At 44.6% G+C, this 17,072-nt stretch overlaps 2 protein-coding genes across 2 annotated transcripts in view; both read left to right on the top strand.

The window, feature by feature from the left end:
• Positions 1-17,072, top strand: part of LOC147633987 (uncharacterized) — a 127,879-nt gene that overhangs the window by 29,014 nt on the left and 81,793 nt on the right. The window lies entirely within an intron of this gene.
• Positions 10,136-16,936, top strand: LOC147633988 (uncharacterized). The gene has a single exon (XM_086805068.1). The coding sequence runs from the start codon at positions 10,176-10,178 to the stop codon at positions 15,162-15,164; it is 4,989 nt and encodes a 1,662-aa protein (XP_086661194.1). The 5' UTR covers positions 10,136-10,175; the 3' UTR covers positions 15,165-16,936.

Here is a 17,072-nt window from a genome sequence, read left to right as displayed (position 1 = left end):
AATCCTTTTTCCAGGGCTTGCATGCTACTCGAAATAAAAATTCATGTCTAAGGGTTAGGAAACTGGATGGCTCTTGGACTCACTCTTTCTCTGATCTCCAAGACGAATGCCACAATTATTTCCAGAAATTGTTTTCTGCTCTTGGTTCCCCATCAAATCAAGTGACTGATGCCAGGACTGAATTTCTTCAATATGTTTCTGGAATAGTTGAAATGGATGATGCTCTTACCTTGGAAAGGCCTTTTACTGACACAGAACTTGATAATGCGTTGTTCCACCTCAGCAAATACAAGTCCCCTGGCTGGGATGGCCTTACAGTGGAATTTTATATTTCTTTTTGGGATGATTTGAAAGAGGTCCTTTTGCGAATGATCAATGTGGCCTGGCAAGAAAATCAGTTTTGCCGCACTCTTGGAAACATGGTATAGTCAAGCTTGTCCCCAAAAAACATCTGTGTGATCATATATCAGATTGGAGACCTATTACTTTGATGCCTGTACTTTACAAACTTATTGCCAAAATGATTGTACATAGGCTTCACAGGATACTGCATGCAGGACTTCATCCTCATCAGTATGGTTTTGTGCCGCGAAGACAAATCCATGACAATATATCCAATGCCTTGACTGCAATTGAATATGCTAAGTATTCGCATCAAGATGTGCTTATATTGCAGGTGGATATTGCTAAGGCATTTGACAATGTTCAATGGGATTTTATCTCTCAGATCATGACAAAGTTGGGCTTTGGTCCCAAGATGGCAAATGCTGTTTATTGGCTTTATTCTGGCTCTACTGCTCAATGCATTCTTGGGCGCCATCTGTCTCGGTCATGGATATTGGGTCGATTAGTTAAACTGGGCTACCCTCTCAGTGCCCTCTTCTATGCCATTGCGACCCATCCTCTTTTGATGTATCTTGATCATCTTACAAGCACAGGACAGATGACTGGTCTCAAAATCCCAGGGGCTACATCTTTTTTGGCACAAGCATATGCTGATGATTCCTTCTTCATGCCACAGAATTCTCCTCAGGAACTTCGCATGCTTATGGCCACTCTTTCTTTATATGGGTTAGCAGCGGGATTGCATGTCAATTTTGAAAAATCTAAATTACTCCCCCTGAAACAATGTGACTGGCATTCTATTCTTTGGCCAGGTCAGGTGGTGCATTCCAGAGATATTGTCAGGCATTTGGGATATCCCATAGGATGGCATATCACCAGAAAGCAGCAGTTAAAATGGATTTTCTAGAGACTTCAACATAAACTGGAATACTGGAAGATTTCTACTTGGCCTCTTCATGTCAGGCTTAGAATAGTACAATCCATTGTGATGTCCTATGTCCAGTTCTATTTGCCCTTGCTGCATTGGTCCTCCAGGGATATTTTAGCTTTTATGTCTCAAGCTATGGAGATATTATGGAAGACAAAAACTGCTGTAAAAGCATTGAGACTGATGAAGATGGAAATGGTGTGCTCCCCAAGGATGCATGGTGGACTTACTGTCCTCAATATAAAATATCATGTACTTGCAAGGAAGGCTACAATGTTGCATACTTTCTTCCGTCAACAGCAGCCATGGACTTGTATGTTAGCATCCATGTGTGTCAACATGAGGACTTGTGCTTATGGTCATTGGATTACGGATCATTGGGAGGTTGTGATTGGGAGATTTGTAGGGAGGATACCTGGTTGTCCTCTCTCTACTGCCCTCATACTTGATTGGAAACAAGTTCTCTCTAAGGTCAAATGGGCTCCTGATAATTGCTTGGAAACAAACTCGATGAGGAAAGAAAGTATTCATTGGAGTGCCATCTTTGACACTCCACTTGCTTTACAGGAACCTGTTCGGGCATACAATCTTATGAAATTGGGAATTAGGTACATACATGATGTGGTAGATGATCGGGGATATGTCTTATCCTTTCCCCGGGCCACTGCTACCTATGCATTGGGAATGCATCATAGGTTGATATGGAAGAAAATTGCTGATTTATTGCATCCCTTTTTACCTATTCCACCCGTGGCTGACACAGACAGGCTTATGGATTGGCAATTGCAGCCATCTACTACATGCATTCATCCTATTCCCCTTCCTGCCTTAACCTCCATCAAAGCCTACAGGCTTCTTCAGCCTGCCCCATGGATTCATCAACATGCTAATTCTCTGTGGCATATAAGGAAGCCCCTCTCATGGTGGCGGAAGAATCTCCGGATGTTGTGGAAGTGTAAAATGCCATTGAAACAAAGACTTTTTCTTTGGAGATGTTTGACAGGCACATTGGCAGTGGGGGTCATACTTGCTAAACGTCACATTGCACCTTCCACATGTCTAAGATGTCAGGCTCCCTCAGAGACTGTTCTTCATCTGCTTTGGCACTGCCCTTGTTCCAGGATCCTCCTCAGGAGAATTTCAGATTTTCTTCGGCTCCGTTTCCCTAGTCACATATTTGGGAAACATTTCTGGCTTTTTGGCAGATATATGCGGTCCTTGTCCCAATACTCACTATTTCTCTCTTGGGTGAGATATTGGGCTCTTTGGACAATTTGGAGTGAGCATAATTTGGCATACTTGGGTCGGCAGAATCACCAGTCATATGAATCCTTCAGAGCCTCATTGCGGCAATCCTTATATGATGCCTGCCATGAGGGTGATATGGATGCTTCTTGTTTAGAGCTTTTCTTTTTATGTTTCTGACATTTGGGATACTCTCCGCTTCGGAGACTTCCCATCTTGTAAATTTATGAGCATATAAATATACTGCACTGGATATTACCAAAAAAAAAGTGTGTGTGTGTGTGTGTGTGTGTCTCAGGCCCTCCATCTATGATCTCTCTAAAGCTCTCAAGCTCACCTTTGAAGCTCTCTCTCTCTCTCTCTCTCTCTCTCTCTTTGACCCCCTCTCTATCCTCTATTGCTCTATCTTCAAGGCTCCATAATCCATTGCCTAAGCATAAGTTCCACTCTCCTCCCCCTCTCCCTACTCCTCTCTCTCAAGCCGCTTCATTTCATCAATCACAATGATGAGATACATGAATGAAGCTTTCATATTGCATGCTATCCATGTCTCACAAGCTGTCGGAAAATCAAAATGCTATATGTGGACATGCAAATATTGTGGCAAGCCTTATGTGAGCGGCCTCACTAGGCTTTGGGAGCACATTGCAAAGGTGGTGAGGCAAGTGGCACCATGCTCTCAAAACATTGCCGATGAGATGTTTAGAGCCATTAGGGGTGTCAACTGCCCAAGTAGGAACTCAAGCGTCCATGATGAGGTCATTTCCCCACCACGGGATACTTCCTCTCCTACCACCTCCGCCTTCCCAAAGAGGCCAAGGTCCGACCAAGGAACGAGGAAACCTACTTTAGCTTAAGCTACTGGGGGTTCCATGGGTCCCCTATCACATCTTCAAGAGCGTCAACGTCAAGTGGAGAGAGAGATTGCACGCACCGTTATTGAGTGCAATCTCTCCTTTAATGTGCTCAAGGTGGAGCAATGGAAGACAATGGTGAAAGCCATTGCAAATGTGGGCCTGACACACGATGGATGGACCGGTGTCTGAAACGACTTGACGAAGAGAGGGAGTTAATTGATAATTCTCTAGCACCCGTGCGAGCAGGATGAGCCAAGTATGGGTGTAGCATCCTCTCTGATGGGTGGAGTGATAGAAAGAGGGGAATCATCAACATACTTGTGTCTTCCCCTCTAGGCACATACTTTGTACAAGCGGTGGATTCCGCGAAGAAGGAGAGGAAGACAACGGGCAACTTTATATATTGCCATATCAAGCAAGCCATCATTGAGGTGAGGATCGTGAGGTGTGCCTTACTTTTTTTCTCTTGAAAGTATGATTAAGTTACTTATTTAAATGTTTTGGCATTTATGATGCATCAAATTGCCGACAGATGAGTCGCTTGTTGGAGAGGGATTATCCCTCCATAGTGTGGACGCCATGTGCATCTCATTGTGTAGACTTGCTCATGGAGGACATGGGCAAGTTGTAACTCGCGGCGCCGCCCGGGGGACTAGGGTCTTTGACACACTTGTTGATACCATCAATGCATATTAAAACATTTATGGCCACAGCCTTAACAAATATCCATCATCATCACTTTGCATGAAACATAAAAGCTAGACAAAACATCCCCTAATGCTGAAAGTGGAGCTTGCACGTGTGACACCGCATAGAGGCCGGAATGGGCCGACCCCCCCCTTGGAGTATTTAATTACCCAAGGAGAATAATATCATGTACAAGCTTTGAGGGCCTTACTCTCCCCACGGGAGATGCCGGATTATCCATATACAAATGCCATAGCACAGCCCAACACAAGGCAAGTGAGCTGGAACATAGGATGTAGAAATGCCGAGCCAGCGGCATAATCCATGTACGGTACTGATTCTTCCCCAAAAACCATGGGTCTTCATGCAATAGAGCTGGTACAACAAGTACAACTCTCCATTCAGCCGGTACAGTCGGTACAGTGGTTGGTACAACAGGTACAGTGAGTGGCTGGTACAGTAGGTACAGCAAGTACAAATGCTGGTACAGCATGTACAGTGACTAGCACAGCAGGTACAGTGGCCTTGCCTTCAGTATTTCTTCGCGATGGAAGCCTCCAAAACAGTCCCCAACAGTCGGTATTCTTCATGGGCAGCCTTCAAAAGAGAGAAAGAGAGTAGCCATCATTAGGGCAGCCTGTAACGGTGGTAGAGGCTAGTGTGCAGCAAGAGAGCCTCTATTAATGAAGAGAGAGGGCTCCAATTTATAGATTTGGGCCTCCCATGAGCTAAAATAGCAAGAGAAGTCTACAATGACAAGTGGAGAGCCACACAATAGCTGAAGTGACAAGTGTCAGGCCACTTGTCTCACTTTGATCCACTCTCTAACAAGCGTCAGGCCACTTGTCTCACTTTGGTTCACTTTCTTGCCACATGTCCCAATCTAAGAGATGGGTCCTTCCATAATCTTTACCTCTAAAAATATCCCAACTAGTAGACATTCTGTCATAGGCACTTTGCCAACTCTTGGTATCTGCTCGATTCCAGATGTAATGACGCGAATAGAATTTCCATCGGAGTCGGGCCAAAAATAGCAACTCTCCTAAATTTTAGGAGTGTGGTCCTTTGTATTCTAGGATAATCCCCCATTCCCAAAGCTTGTACTTTCCAAATATTTAGACATCCTGGAGTCCACCAGACTCCTTTCATACTGGGAAATGTCCAGGCTGGTGACATCCTCCCCAACTTCTTAAAAGTTGTCCGCAACTTTTAGTTTCAAGCCATATATTCAAGATATAATCATGTCCCATCAAGTGGGCGAGACGAGACAGTCTCAAAAATCTAATATAATTGAAGAATCCATGTCCCAAAGAAATGGGTGAGACTAAATAAGTCTCCATAATACCAATATCAAAATCATGTCCCAAAATAAATGGGCGAGAATTCCGTGGAAGATATGCTAGACACAGGCACAAGAGCCAATTGTGTCTCAATCACCAATATCAATGAGATAATCATATGTCAATGAAAATCACGAACCAGGTGCTAAGACACTTAAATAAGTGCCATGCACAAGAAACTAGTGCCTCACACAGAAACATGTGCTATGCACACAAACTGGTGCCATTTAAGAGCACAAACCATGGTGACAGAAAAGCTGGTTCTCCATAGTTATGGCAATCCTTTCTCCCAATCCCAACAGTTCCCATGTTCTCCCATACAATCCCAACTCTGATCAATAAGCATGGTGTGGAAACAATGAAACACTCACTCCACAATCGTAACACGAATCCACGTGTATGGTGGAGTGTTCATTGAATTGTTCTCTCACAATCCCAACATGAATCCACATGCATGGTGAGATGAACAATGAACCTCTTGGCCTCTGTATGGGGAGATAGTGATTCTAATATGGCTTAAAAAAGAAATAAAAAAAATAAATCCATGTCCCAAATAAATGGGCGAGACAAAACATTCCCATAAGTCCAGATATCATAATCCAAGCTTAAAGCACACAAACATGTGCCAATCCACATGACCCTTGGCGTACACATAAGTCCCTTGCCAACCAGGTATCATGTCCACTTTACCACTTGCACTCCGTGTTGGTACTCTGACCACACACCTTGGATGAGAGGGGGGCTCAAGTAACAAGATAAAACAATCACTCGCAGGCATAAATAGCTTGGTGTTTTATAAGCATTTCTGCTGCACATAGTTTATAGGCATTTCGGCCACCAACTCACTCTACCCTCTTAAGTGCCCATGTTCCCTTCCATCTGCTCTCTATTGTTCCACCCATACAAGGTAGAAACAATCTTCAAGAGAGCACGTAGGACAAGAGAACACTACACAGAGTATGTTGTGCTTGACACTACCCTCTGAAGTGCCCATGTCCCTTCCATCTGCTCTCTATTGTTCCACCCACACATGGTAGAAACAATCTTCAAGAGAGCACGTAGGACGAGAACACTACACAAGGTATGTGAACCATGAGTTTCATAAGTCCAATGCATCCTAAATAAAGGGAGCCAAAAAGAATAATCCATAAACCTGAGGATAGATCCAAATCCCTAGAAAAGAAGTCCAGGAATCCATAGACCTGTACACCATACCTCTTACCACATACTCCGTGCTAACCACACACCTTGGAGTAGAGGTGGACTTTATCCATAAAAGCATCATATCCATGAGATATCCAAAGATTTCTTCTCTATAAACTCGGACAGATTCGTCCATAGAAATTGCTTGTGAAGCCCAATATCTATATAAATCTCGTCCAAGAAAGAAATCTCCATAGATATAATCCATCCCAATAAAGGGAGCCATAAACAATGTTTCCCTGAAACCATCTCAAGGCAAACAACACCACCTTTCTCCTTGCATGGCTATACAAGGGGGTTAGTGAACATCAAAAACACTTCATAGTAAATAGCCAAAGCACCAACTTTGCAAACTCAAAGTATACTTAGCTTTTCTTTACCAGGTTGGTCATGAAGCCAAAAGAAATATCTTGTCACCATATATCCTTAAGATATCCTGAGATATATCTCTATGTAGCTTGCTTGTAAGCTTGATAATATAATCCACAATATCCATATGGAAAGAGTGCTGAACGTGTGGACATAAAGCCAACTCCATACTTCCAAGATAAATTTTGTGAATTCATAAATTCTTAGATCAACAAGCTGTCTACTACTCATGCTCATGCTCTTACTTCATAGGCTATGAAGTGGCTGGCCATGCTTAATAGCAATGATGGTAAGTGTGGTCCCCACTTGAGATCTTTTCTCTTCCTTATTGATAGAAGGAAGCCTCCGCTTCCAAGAAAGCCTATGCTCTGATACCAATGTAACTCGCGGCGCCGCCCGGGAGACTAGGGCCTTTGACACACTTGTTGATACCATCAATGCATATTAAAACATTTAAATATGGCCACAGCCTTAACATATATCCATCATCATCACTTTGCATGAAACATAAAAGCTGGACAAAACATCCACTAATGCTGAAAGTGGAGCTTGCACGTGTGACACCGCAAAGAGGCCGGAATGGGTTGACCCCCCCCCCCCTTGGAGTATTTTATTACCCAAGGAGAATAATATCATGTACAAGCTTTGAGGGCCTTACTCTCCCCACGGGAGATGTCGGATTATCCATATACAAATGCCATAACACAGCCCAACACAAGGCAAGTGAGCCGGAACATAGGTTGTAGAAATGCCGAGCCAACAACATAATCCATATACCTCCGTGTGGGTACTGATTCTTTCCCAAAAACCACGAGTCTTCATGCAATAGAGCTGGTACAACAAGTACAACTCTCCATTGAGCCGGTACAGCCGATATGTATCTACTATGTGCTACACGCACACAAGACTAGCTTCGAGGTTTGGGGAAGCTTGGAGCTAGGCAGGCTGATTGGCGAGCTGAGTTAGGGATAGACTAACGGGCGGGCACCCAAGTATGGACGGGCGGGCACCCAAGTGTGGACGCCCGATGACCGGCCAAGAGCCTATAAAAGGGTGGCCAAGGTTAGTCATTAGTCATATAGAGTCTCGCGTGATTTGTGAGAGCTCTATGGTCTGGAGCCTGGATCTAGTGCAGACGTGCACCTGCTTTACGCAGCCGAGGCCGGCAGCAATCTCAAGGCCCGCGAGGATAGCTTCGTGGCGGTATGAGACGTCGCGAGGTGGAGATTGGTCGGTACGTCAACCTAGTTAGCTCAACTCGTGGCTCGGTGGGGACAGCCAAGACTGTGGGCTTGCCCACGACTGTCGTGGTTGGGAGGTGAGTCAGGCCTGCACCCCCTTGTTGTTTGTTTGATTGCAGGTTTCGAGTCTCATACCAGGAGCGTTCCACGAGGAGATCCGTTGGGATTTGACAGTGGTATCAGAGCGTGCCTCGTGAACGAGCAAGTCGGTAGGTAGAGAAGATGAGGTCGAAGAAAAGTATGTGTTCAAAAAGCTTGCTGTTTTTTCTGTGCATACTGCTGTTTTTCAGATTCAGCATGTTGTTTTTTGATCATAGGAAACCCGTGATGAGGGTGTAGGTAGATGGTAGGTGTCACGAGCCTGTGGCAATGACTAACTTTGTTTTTGCTTTCTTTATCGGATTGGTTTCCTGTTTAGAAACCCCTTTTGGAATCCAAAATGTCTGCATTGCTCAGTCGGAGTGGACAGCATTAAAGTTCAGTGAGAGAGTCTAAGTTTGGATGGCCTAAGGTTTACAGGCACTGAATATTGACATTAGATTAAGGCTAAGAGAAGGGTGGGTCGAAAGAAGAAGAAGACAGATAAATATCTCTGCTAGAGGGCAGTGCACTTGGAATTTGTCAGTGCTCTAGAGATAGAAGAGCATCCAGAAGATCAGAGGGACGCGATTCTGACATCTCCTAAATTTTAGGGGAACCTGCTATTTTTGGCCTATGTCGGAATTGAAATGTGTTCGCGTCAAAAGGAGGGCAATTAAATGGGGAACAATAGTCCCCAAAGACCTGCAGTGAGCTGATGAGCTGGCCAGGATATTTTTAGGCTGGAAGTCCAAAGCAGGAAATTGCTTATTAAGGTGCCATTTGTCACATTTTACAAAAAACTTTCCACTCGTGGGAGGCTGAGCACTCGTTTTCTCTCTGTGGGAGCTCATTTGGTGAGTTTGCAGGTGGATTGAAGCAGGTTAAGGGCTATTGAGAGCTGCCTACTCCCTTTGCCTTGATGCAGTGAGCCATACGTGGCTGTAAACCACTCCTCTACTCTCTCAGAATGATTATGCCTGCAAGAGGCTTTCTTATGTGTATGTACAGCTGTGAGGAATTCATGCTTCCTGGCTAAGGCAAGAGCCTCCTTTGATAGGAACAGGCGCGGTTAACCACCGTACCATAGCAGGTACCTGTGGGGGTCATAACCCCACAAAGCAGGTGTCAAATTCAGCAATTTATTGTTGCTGTTTATGACTGTTTTTGGGCTGTTTCGGAGCCCGAGAAGGTACCGGATTGCAATAAGGTCAAGCCAGATGGATTCCAGAGTGAACAGAGGGCCATATGTGTGCAAAACAGAGTAAATTTCAGTGCTGTGCAGAAATTACAGCAAGCTGAATTACTGGTTTTTATGCTCTGTTGAGAGGGTTTCGACGTACTGAAGAGGTCAGAAGTGGTTTGGAATGATTCTGACATATTTTGGGTCAGTTTTGGGACAGTTATGCTGGCGAAATTTTCAGGAATGTGCAGAAAATTCAGCAAACTCAATACCTTGTAAAAATCTCTTTTTCTAAAGAATAAATAAATACCGAAAGGGGCGCCAAGCTTTGGGGCCTATCTGGTGTCGGTGTCAGCTCCTGGGGACATTCTAGTTCACAGGATTTTGTTGTTTTTGCTCTGTGTTTAAGCTAAGGTATTAAGTGACGACATAAACTCGTGAAAGCCGTGTGTATTGAAGAAGATCTACCGCCCAGTCAGTAGTACAGGCCGGTTTCATGGTTCCATTGCCGGGATAAACATCACTTTGTTTTATTGAAGTGAGCCTGGGCCTGCTGGGTAGAAGCACAGAGCACTGATGGCTGACCGACGTGAAGAAGCTAGAGAGGAGTTCTCTTCCTCCCAGGAAAGAAGAGAGGTTCTAGTGCTTTCAGAGGCTGGAGAGCCGTCTAGGCCGTCTCATGCAGTGCCACCTCCTGTCATGCCTATACCACAGGGAGCCAGAGCAGATGAGGATGCTGCTTTCAGAGCTCAGTTGCTAGCAGCAGTGGGTATGTTTTCCCAGGTCATGCAGAATCCACGTTTCTTGGAGTTTCTGCAACCTCCTCAATCTACTCAGCCCATTGGGGCTACAGAGTTAGTGCAAGAACCTGTTGAGGTTCAGACACTCAGTGTACATCCTGCCGACTCACGAGAAAGGGCAAGGCAGCTTGTGGGGTCAGTGGAAAGAGCACCAGTACTTCCTTCTGTTCACGAACAGGTGGCTGAAACGCCAGTTGTGCCGGCTTTTGTTGAGCAGCCCGCCACCTTACAGCAGCCATTAGTTGGCCAGTTTGGACAGGGAAGTCAGTTCCAGGCACCGCCGCAGGTATTTCCACCACCTACCTTGCATCCAGGCTATTTTGGAGGCGGTTCTGTGTTTCAGAGCATGGCTGGTTATGCGCCAGGAACAGTGGATTACCAGCAGAGAACTGTGTTTGGGGGTTCACAGAGTTTTATGCCAAACCCCATGTATGGCAATATTGGCATGCAGCCAGGTTTTCAGGGTGTTCAGAGCAGTTTTGGAATGCCACAGGGCACTTTTGGCATGGCTGCTTTTCAAAATCAGCCACCACCTCTTGTACAGTCAAACCCGTTTGTGGGTGACAGAGGGATGATGATGCCATCGGATAGTGTCCTAATGATGCCAGCACCTACTGTTGATAAACCGAAGCCATACAAAGAAGGTGGAGCAGCTGTACAGTTTGACACTTTTAGAGGCTTTGAAGACAGGACTAAAGCACTTTCCTTCATACAGCAGTTTGATGCTGCCTTTGCTGGAGGGAACTTCACAGAAGTTTCTAAAGTGAGAAAGGCTGCCACTTTTCTGAAAGGCAATGCTAGCCAATGGTGGACCACTTTGTTGATGCAAGGTCAGGCACCGTCCACTTGGGTTGGCTTTAAGCAAGTGTTTGCTGCAGCTTGGTTAACCAATGAGTTTGAGGTTGATGTGATGTCAGCCTGGCACAGTTTGGATGCCTCAAAGTGTAAGGATCTCGAGGATTATAATAAGAAGTTCTGGAAAGCTTTGTTGCCAGTCACTTCTTATAGAATTGTGCCGTTAACTGAGCAGATAGAGAAGTACTGTTGTGGCCTGCCAAAAGAATTGCGCAATTATTGCACAAAGACCAAGGTTACCACATTGACTCAGCTGATTGAGAATGCAAACACAGGGAATGCACTGTTGCTGGGTCAGACTAGTGGTTTTGGGGGCAGCAGCAAAGAGGGCAAATCAGCCAGAATTTCAGCAGCCAAACAGGTTGAAAAGGTTGATGAGCAGGGCCCTCAGAAGACAGGTAAAGCTGGATCAGCAAAGAAGAAATTAGCCAAGGCTTTTTGGCGTCAGTCGAAGAGCAGCAAGCCTCAGTTTAAGCAGAGAACTGAAGAGGAAACACAGGCTTTAAGGACTGAGGGTAAATGCTTTATCTGTGAGAAAGCTGGTCACATATCAAGGTTTTGTCCTGACAAGAAAAGGCCAGCTGACTCAGAAGAGAAAGAAGACAAGAAAGGAAAGAAGGTCACCCCTTCGGCAGGTTTAGTGCCAGATATGCTAGGGGATAGACCTCAGACAGATGCCAGTGAGTTGTGTAGAGCCTGGGGAAAGGTCAGAGATCAGCATGTTCTCATTTTCTTTGACCCTGGGGCAAAGGCAAACTTCATTTCCCCACAGTTGGCTGCACAGTTGGGCATCAGAGCTGATGAGATGGGATACACAGCTGAGGCAGGTTTGGCATGTCCTGGCCATTCAGAGTCTGTGACACCCATCCTTGGAAAGTTACGTCTGCATATACAGTCTTATGTGGATGCAGAAGACTTTTATATCATGCCGCTTGAGGGATGCGATGTATTGCTTGGTATGCCGTGGTTGTACAGAGTGCATGGCATCTTGGATTCCTTCAAGAAGACTGTGACCTTGGAAAGTAGAGGGAAGACTCATGTGCTAGATGTTAAGCTCAAAGGAGAGTCTGTACCTATAATTTCAGCTTCTGCTATTACCTCGGTAATAAAGAATCATCTTTCTGCGTATTTGATATTTGCACGTGATTTGAATGAAGTAAGTGAGTCAAATTTGTCAGTACTTGAGAAAGACAGATCTGAATTTTTGTCACAATTTAGTGATGTCTTTTCTGACTCATTACCGTCTGAGTTACCACCAGAGAGGTCAGAGGATCATGGTATAGATCTGATTCCAGGCAGTAGTCCACCGAATCGACCTCCGTACAGGGTTAGTGCAGCGCAGCAGAAAGAGATTATGAGCCAGGTGAATGAGCTGCTGGAAAAAGGGTTGATACAGCCAAGTTCATCTCCCTTTTGCTCTCCTGTGCTCTTAGTGCAGAAGAAGGATGGCTCATGGCGCATGTGTATAGATTACCGCGCTTTGAATAAGGCCACCATAAAGAACAGGTTCCCTATTCCAAGGATTGATGACATCTTAGACCGCTTGGAAGGCGCGTCTATGTTTAGCAAGATAGATCTGAAAAGTGGCTACCATCAGATCAGGATTAGAACTGAAGATGTGCATAAGACTGCGTTCAGGACGACCTTTGGCCTGTATGAATTCCTTGTGATGCCATTTGGTCTGACGAATGCTCCTGCCACATTTAATCGGATGATGGATCGGATATTCCGACCGTTTAGACAGTTTGTTGGCACCTTCTTTGATGACATGATTGTCTTTTCAAAGTCGGAAGAGGAGCATAGAGACCACTTGTCAGAGGTGTTCAATGAATTACGTAGTCATAGACTGCTTGTGAATGGCAAGAAGAGTAAGTTCTTCTTGGAACAGATTCAGTTCTTGGGGCACATTGTGTCTAAGGATGGGGTCAGAATGGATCCTGCTAAGGTTGAGGCAATCAAGACATGGCCAGCCTTGAAGACTGTGCATGATGTCAGAAGTTTTCTTGGTTTATGCTCTTACTACAGGAGATTTATCAGAAATTTTGCTGAGATTGCTTCACCGTTGCATGCTCTGCAAAAGAAAGACGTCTCTTTCAGATGGACACAGAAAGAGATTTCAGCTTTTGAGCTACTGAAAGAAAAGATGACTTCTAGTCCAGTGATTATATTGCCAGACCTCAGGAAGTCATTTGTTGTCCAGTGTGATGCATGTGGCAGCAGTGTTGGTGCTGTCTTAATGCAAGAAGGAAGGGTAGTGGCATATGAGAGCAGAATATTACAAGGGCCAGAGAAGACTATGCAGGTCTATGAGAAAGAACTGCTGGCTGTAGTTCATGCTCTAGAAAGTTGGAAACACTACCTTTTAGGTGCTGATTTTGTTGTTCAGACAGATCATCAGACTTTACGCTATTTTCTGACTCAGACAAAATTGTCGGAGAAGCATATGAGATGGGCAAACTTTTTGTCTATGTTCCACTTTCAGATTGTGCATGTGGAAGGCAAGAAGAATGTTGTGGCAGATGCTTTATCAAGGAAGCCACAGATTTCAGCAGTGTCTATTCCTTATCATCATGAGTTAGATGACATGAAGGAGCAGTATGCTGTTGATGAGGATTTTGCCCGAGTCTATGATCACATTGTGAATGGACAACCTCATGACCACTATCTTCTCAAAGAGGGTTATATGTTGATGCATGGGAGACTGTGTGTCACTAGGCCACTGAGAGTGAAAGTGATGACAGAGAGTCATTCTCCTCCGTATGCTGGACATCGTGGTATAGATGCTACAGTTAAGGCGGCTGAGACTTTCTTTTACTGGCCTACTTTGAGAAGAGATGTTGAAGATTATGTACGGCAGTGTGTGATTTGCCAGAAGGTCAAGTTTGACAGGCAAAAAGCACCAGGGCTGTTACAGCCATTGCCTATTCCAGAGAAGCCATGGGAAAGCATAGCAATGGACTTTGTGTTTGATCTTCCTAGGACACAGACAGGGAATGATGGAATATGGACCATTATATGTAGGTTCAGTAAGCAGGCTCATTTCATTCCTGTTCGAAAGAAGATTAAGCCAGAGCAGATGGCACGATTGTTTATGTGCAACATTTTCAAGTACCATGGGATGCCACAGTCTGTGATTAGTGACCGTGATCCACGAATGACTAGTCTTTTCTGGAGAGGCATATTTGAGAACATGGGCAGCACGTTGAAGTTTTCTTCTTCGTTTCATCCGCAAACTGATGGGCAGTCTGAAGAGGCAAATTCTACTGTCCTTGATCTGCTAAAGTGTTATGTATCAGAGCAGAAAGCAAAGTGGGAGCAGTATTTGCCATTGGTTGAGTATGCATATAATAATACAGTGCACTCTTCAACTGGCAAAGCACCTTTTGAGATTGTAGAAGGTGGCAAGAAAGTGCCCCCCATTTTGCATACAAAAGATAAGATTTTTGAGGCAGATCAGTTTGTGCAGAATATGGATGAGACATACAAGAAGATTAAGCATGCCCTTGAGAAGACTCAGGCTAAGCAGAAAAGAGCAGCAGATATGCATCGCCGAGAGCTCATGTTTAAAGAGCATGATTGGGTCTTGTTACGCTTTGAAAAGGCACGACTTAAGAAACGTAAGGGCAAGGAAAGCCTGTTTACTAAGCTGAGTATGCGGTATTATGGGCCTTTTCAAGTAACAGAGAAGATCAGCGATGTATGCTATCGGCTGAAATTGCCTGAGCAGTGGAAGATTCACAATGCGTTCCATGTGAGTCTTCTTAGACCCTTTGTGGGTGATGTGCCAGTGGATATGCCACCTCAAGATCAACCTGAAGTTGAAGAACTTGATGAAATTCTTGTTCCAGAACAGATCTTGGCACATAAGGAACGGAAAGTAAAAGGCAAGGCTGCTAGACGCTATTTGGTGAAGTTCAGAAACTATCCACCTTTGGATGCTAAGTGGATGGAAGAGGGTGAACTCGCTGAGTCACCTAATGTATTGGGACTTTACCTTGAGGCATTTAGTCTGCAGCCTACCTTGACCCATTGATTGAGGAACTGTATAGATTGTTATAATACAATTGCTCCATCGATCATGTACAGCTAGTCTATCTTTTGTCTTGTGGATTATTCAGTTAATAGATACATGTAGTCACCAATTTTGGCATATGTTTCAGTACTATGGTTTTGGTTTTGTCAACATGTATTTCTGAATTTAGACTCTACGTGAACTATATTGCAGTGTGACTGAATGTCACTGTTAGTGTTGGGTTCATCGACAGAGCAATGACCATGCTTGTAGTATACATGTCTTAACTTGATGTTGGTTCATCTCGTTAACTGGAAACATGTATACGACGCATGCAAATGAGGACATTTGCGATTTCAAGAGAGGGGTATGTCACGAGCCTGTGGCAATGACTAACTTTGTTTTTGCTTTCTTTATCGGATTGGTTTCCTGTTTAGAAACCCCTTTTGGAATCCAAAATGTCTGCATTGCTCAGTCGGAGTGGACAGCATTAAAGTTCAGTGAGAGAGTCTAAGTTTGGATGGCCTAAGGTTTACAGGCACTGAATATTGACATTAGATTAAGGCTAAGAGAAGGGTGGGTCGAAAGAAGAAGAAGACAGATAAATATCTCTGCTAGAGGGCAGTGCACTTGGAATTTGTCAGTGCTCTAGAGATAGAAGAGCATCCAGAAGATCAGAGGGACGCGATTCTGACATCTCCTAAATTTTAGGGGAACCTGCTATTTTTGGCCTATGTCGGAATTGAAATGTGTTCGCGTCAAAAGGAGGGCAATTAAATGGGGAACAATAGTCCCCAAAGACCTGCAGTGAGCTGATGAGCTGGCCAGGATATTTTTAGGCTGGAAGTCCAAAGCAGGAAATTGCTTATTAAGGTGCCATTTGTCACATTTTACAAAAAACTTTCCACTCGTGGGAGGCTGAGCACTCGTTTTCTCTCTGTGGGAGCTCATTTGGTGAGTTTGCAGGTGGATTGAAGCAGGTTAAGGGCTATTGAGAGCTGCCTACTCCCTTTGCCTTGATGCAGTGAGCCATACGTGGCTGTAAACCACTCCTCTACTCTCTCAGAATGATTATGCCTGCAAGAGGCTTTCTTATGTGTATGTACAGCTGTGAGGAATTCATGCTTCCTGGCTAAGGCAAGAGCCTCCTTTGATAGGAACAGGCGCGGTTAACCACCGTACCATAGCAGGTACCTGTGGGGGTCATAACCCCACAAAGCAGGTGTCAAATTCAGCAATTTATTGTTGCTGTTTATGACTGTTTTTGGGCTGTTTCGGAGCCCGAGAAGGTACCGGATTGCAATAAGGTCAAGCCAGATGGATTCCAGAGTGAACAGAGGGCCATATGTGTGCAAAACAGAGTAAATTTCAGTGCTGTGCAGAAATTACAGCAAGCTGAATTACTGGTTTTTATGCTCTGTTGAGAGGGTTTCGACGTACTGAAGAGGTCAGAAGTGGTTTGGAATGATTCTGACATATTTTGGGTCAGTTTTGGGACAGTTATGCTGGCGAAATTTTCAGGAATGTGCAGAAAATTCAGCAAACTCAATACCTTGTAAAAATCTCTTTTTCTAAAGAATAAATAAATACCGAAAGGGGCGCCAAGCTTTGGGGCCTATCTGGTGTCGGTGTCAGCTCCTGGGGACATTCTAGTTCACAGGATTTTGTTGTTTTTGCTCTGTGTTTAAGCTAAGGTATTAAGTGACGACATAAACTCGTGAAAGCCGTGTGTATTGAAGAAGATCTACCGCCCAGTCAGTAGTACAGGCCGGTTTCAGTAGGGTTGTTTGCTCTGCCAGAAGAAGGCTAAAGATGTTTGTGCAGTCGCACGAAGCGCAGAGAGAAAACAGAAAACAAAAAGCATGGTTGCTTTTGGGTTGAACGAGAAAGAGAGAAAGAGCGAGAGAAGTGTTCGGTTGACTATGCGGG

The sequence above is a fragment of the Cibotium barometz genome, chromosome 11 (genome assembly GCF_041138505.1).
Source record: "Cibotium barometz isolate CiBa-2024 chromosome 11, ASM4113850v1, whole genome shotgun sequence".
Taxonomy (NCBI): domain Eukaryota; kingdom Viridiplantae; phylum Streptophyta; class Polypodiopsida; order Cyatheales; family Cibotiaceae; genus Cibotium; species Cibotium barometz.
This window is presented reverse-complemented; position numbering and strand designations above follow the sequence as displayed.

Bases quoted from the DNA above. Each gene is read 5' to 3' on its own strand.
- LOC147633988 (XM_086805068.1), top strand. From the start codon at position 10,176: ATGCCTATACCACAGGGAGCCAGAGCAGATGAGGATGCTGCTTTCAGA.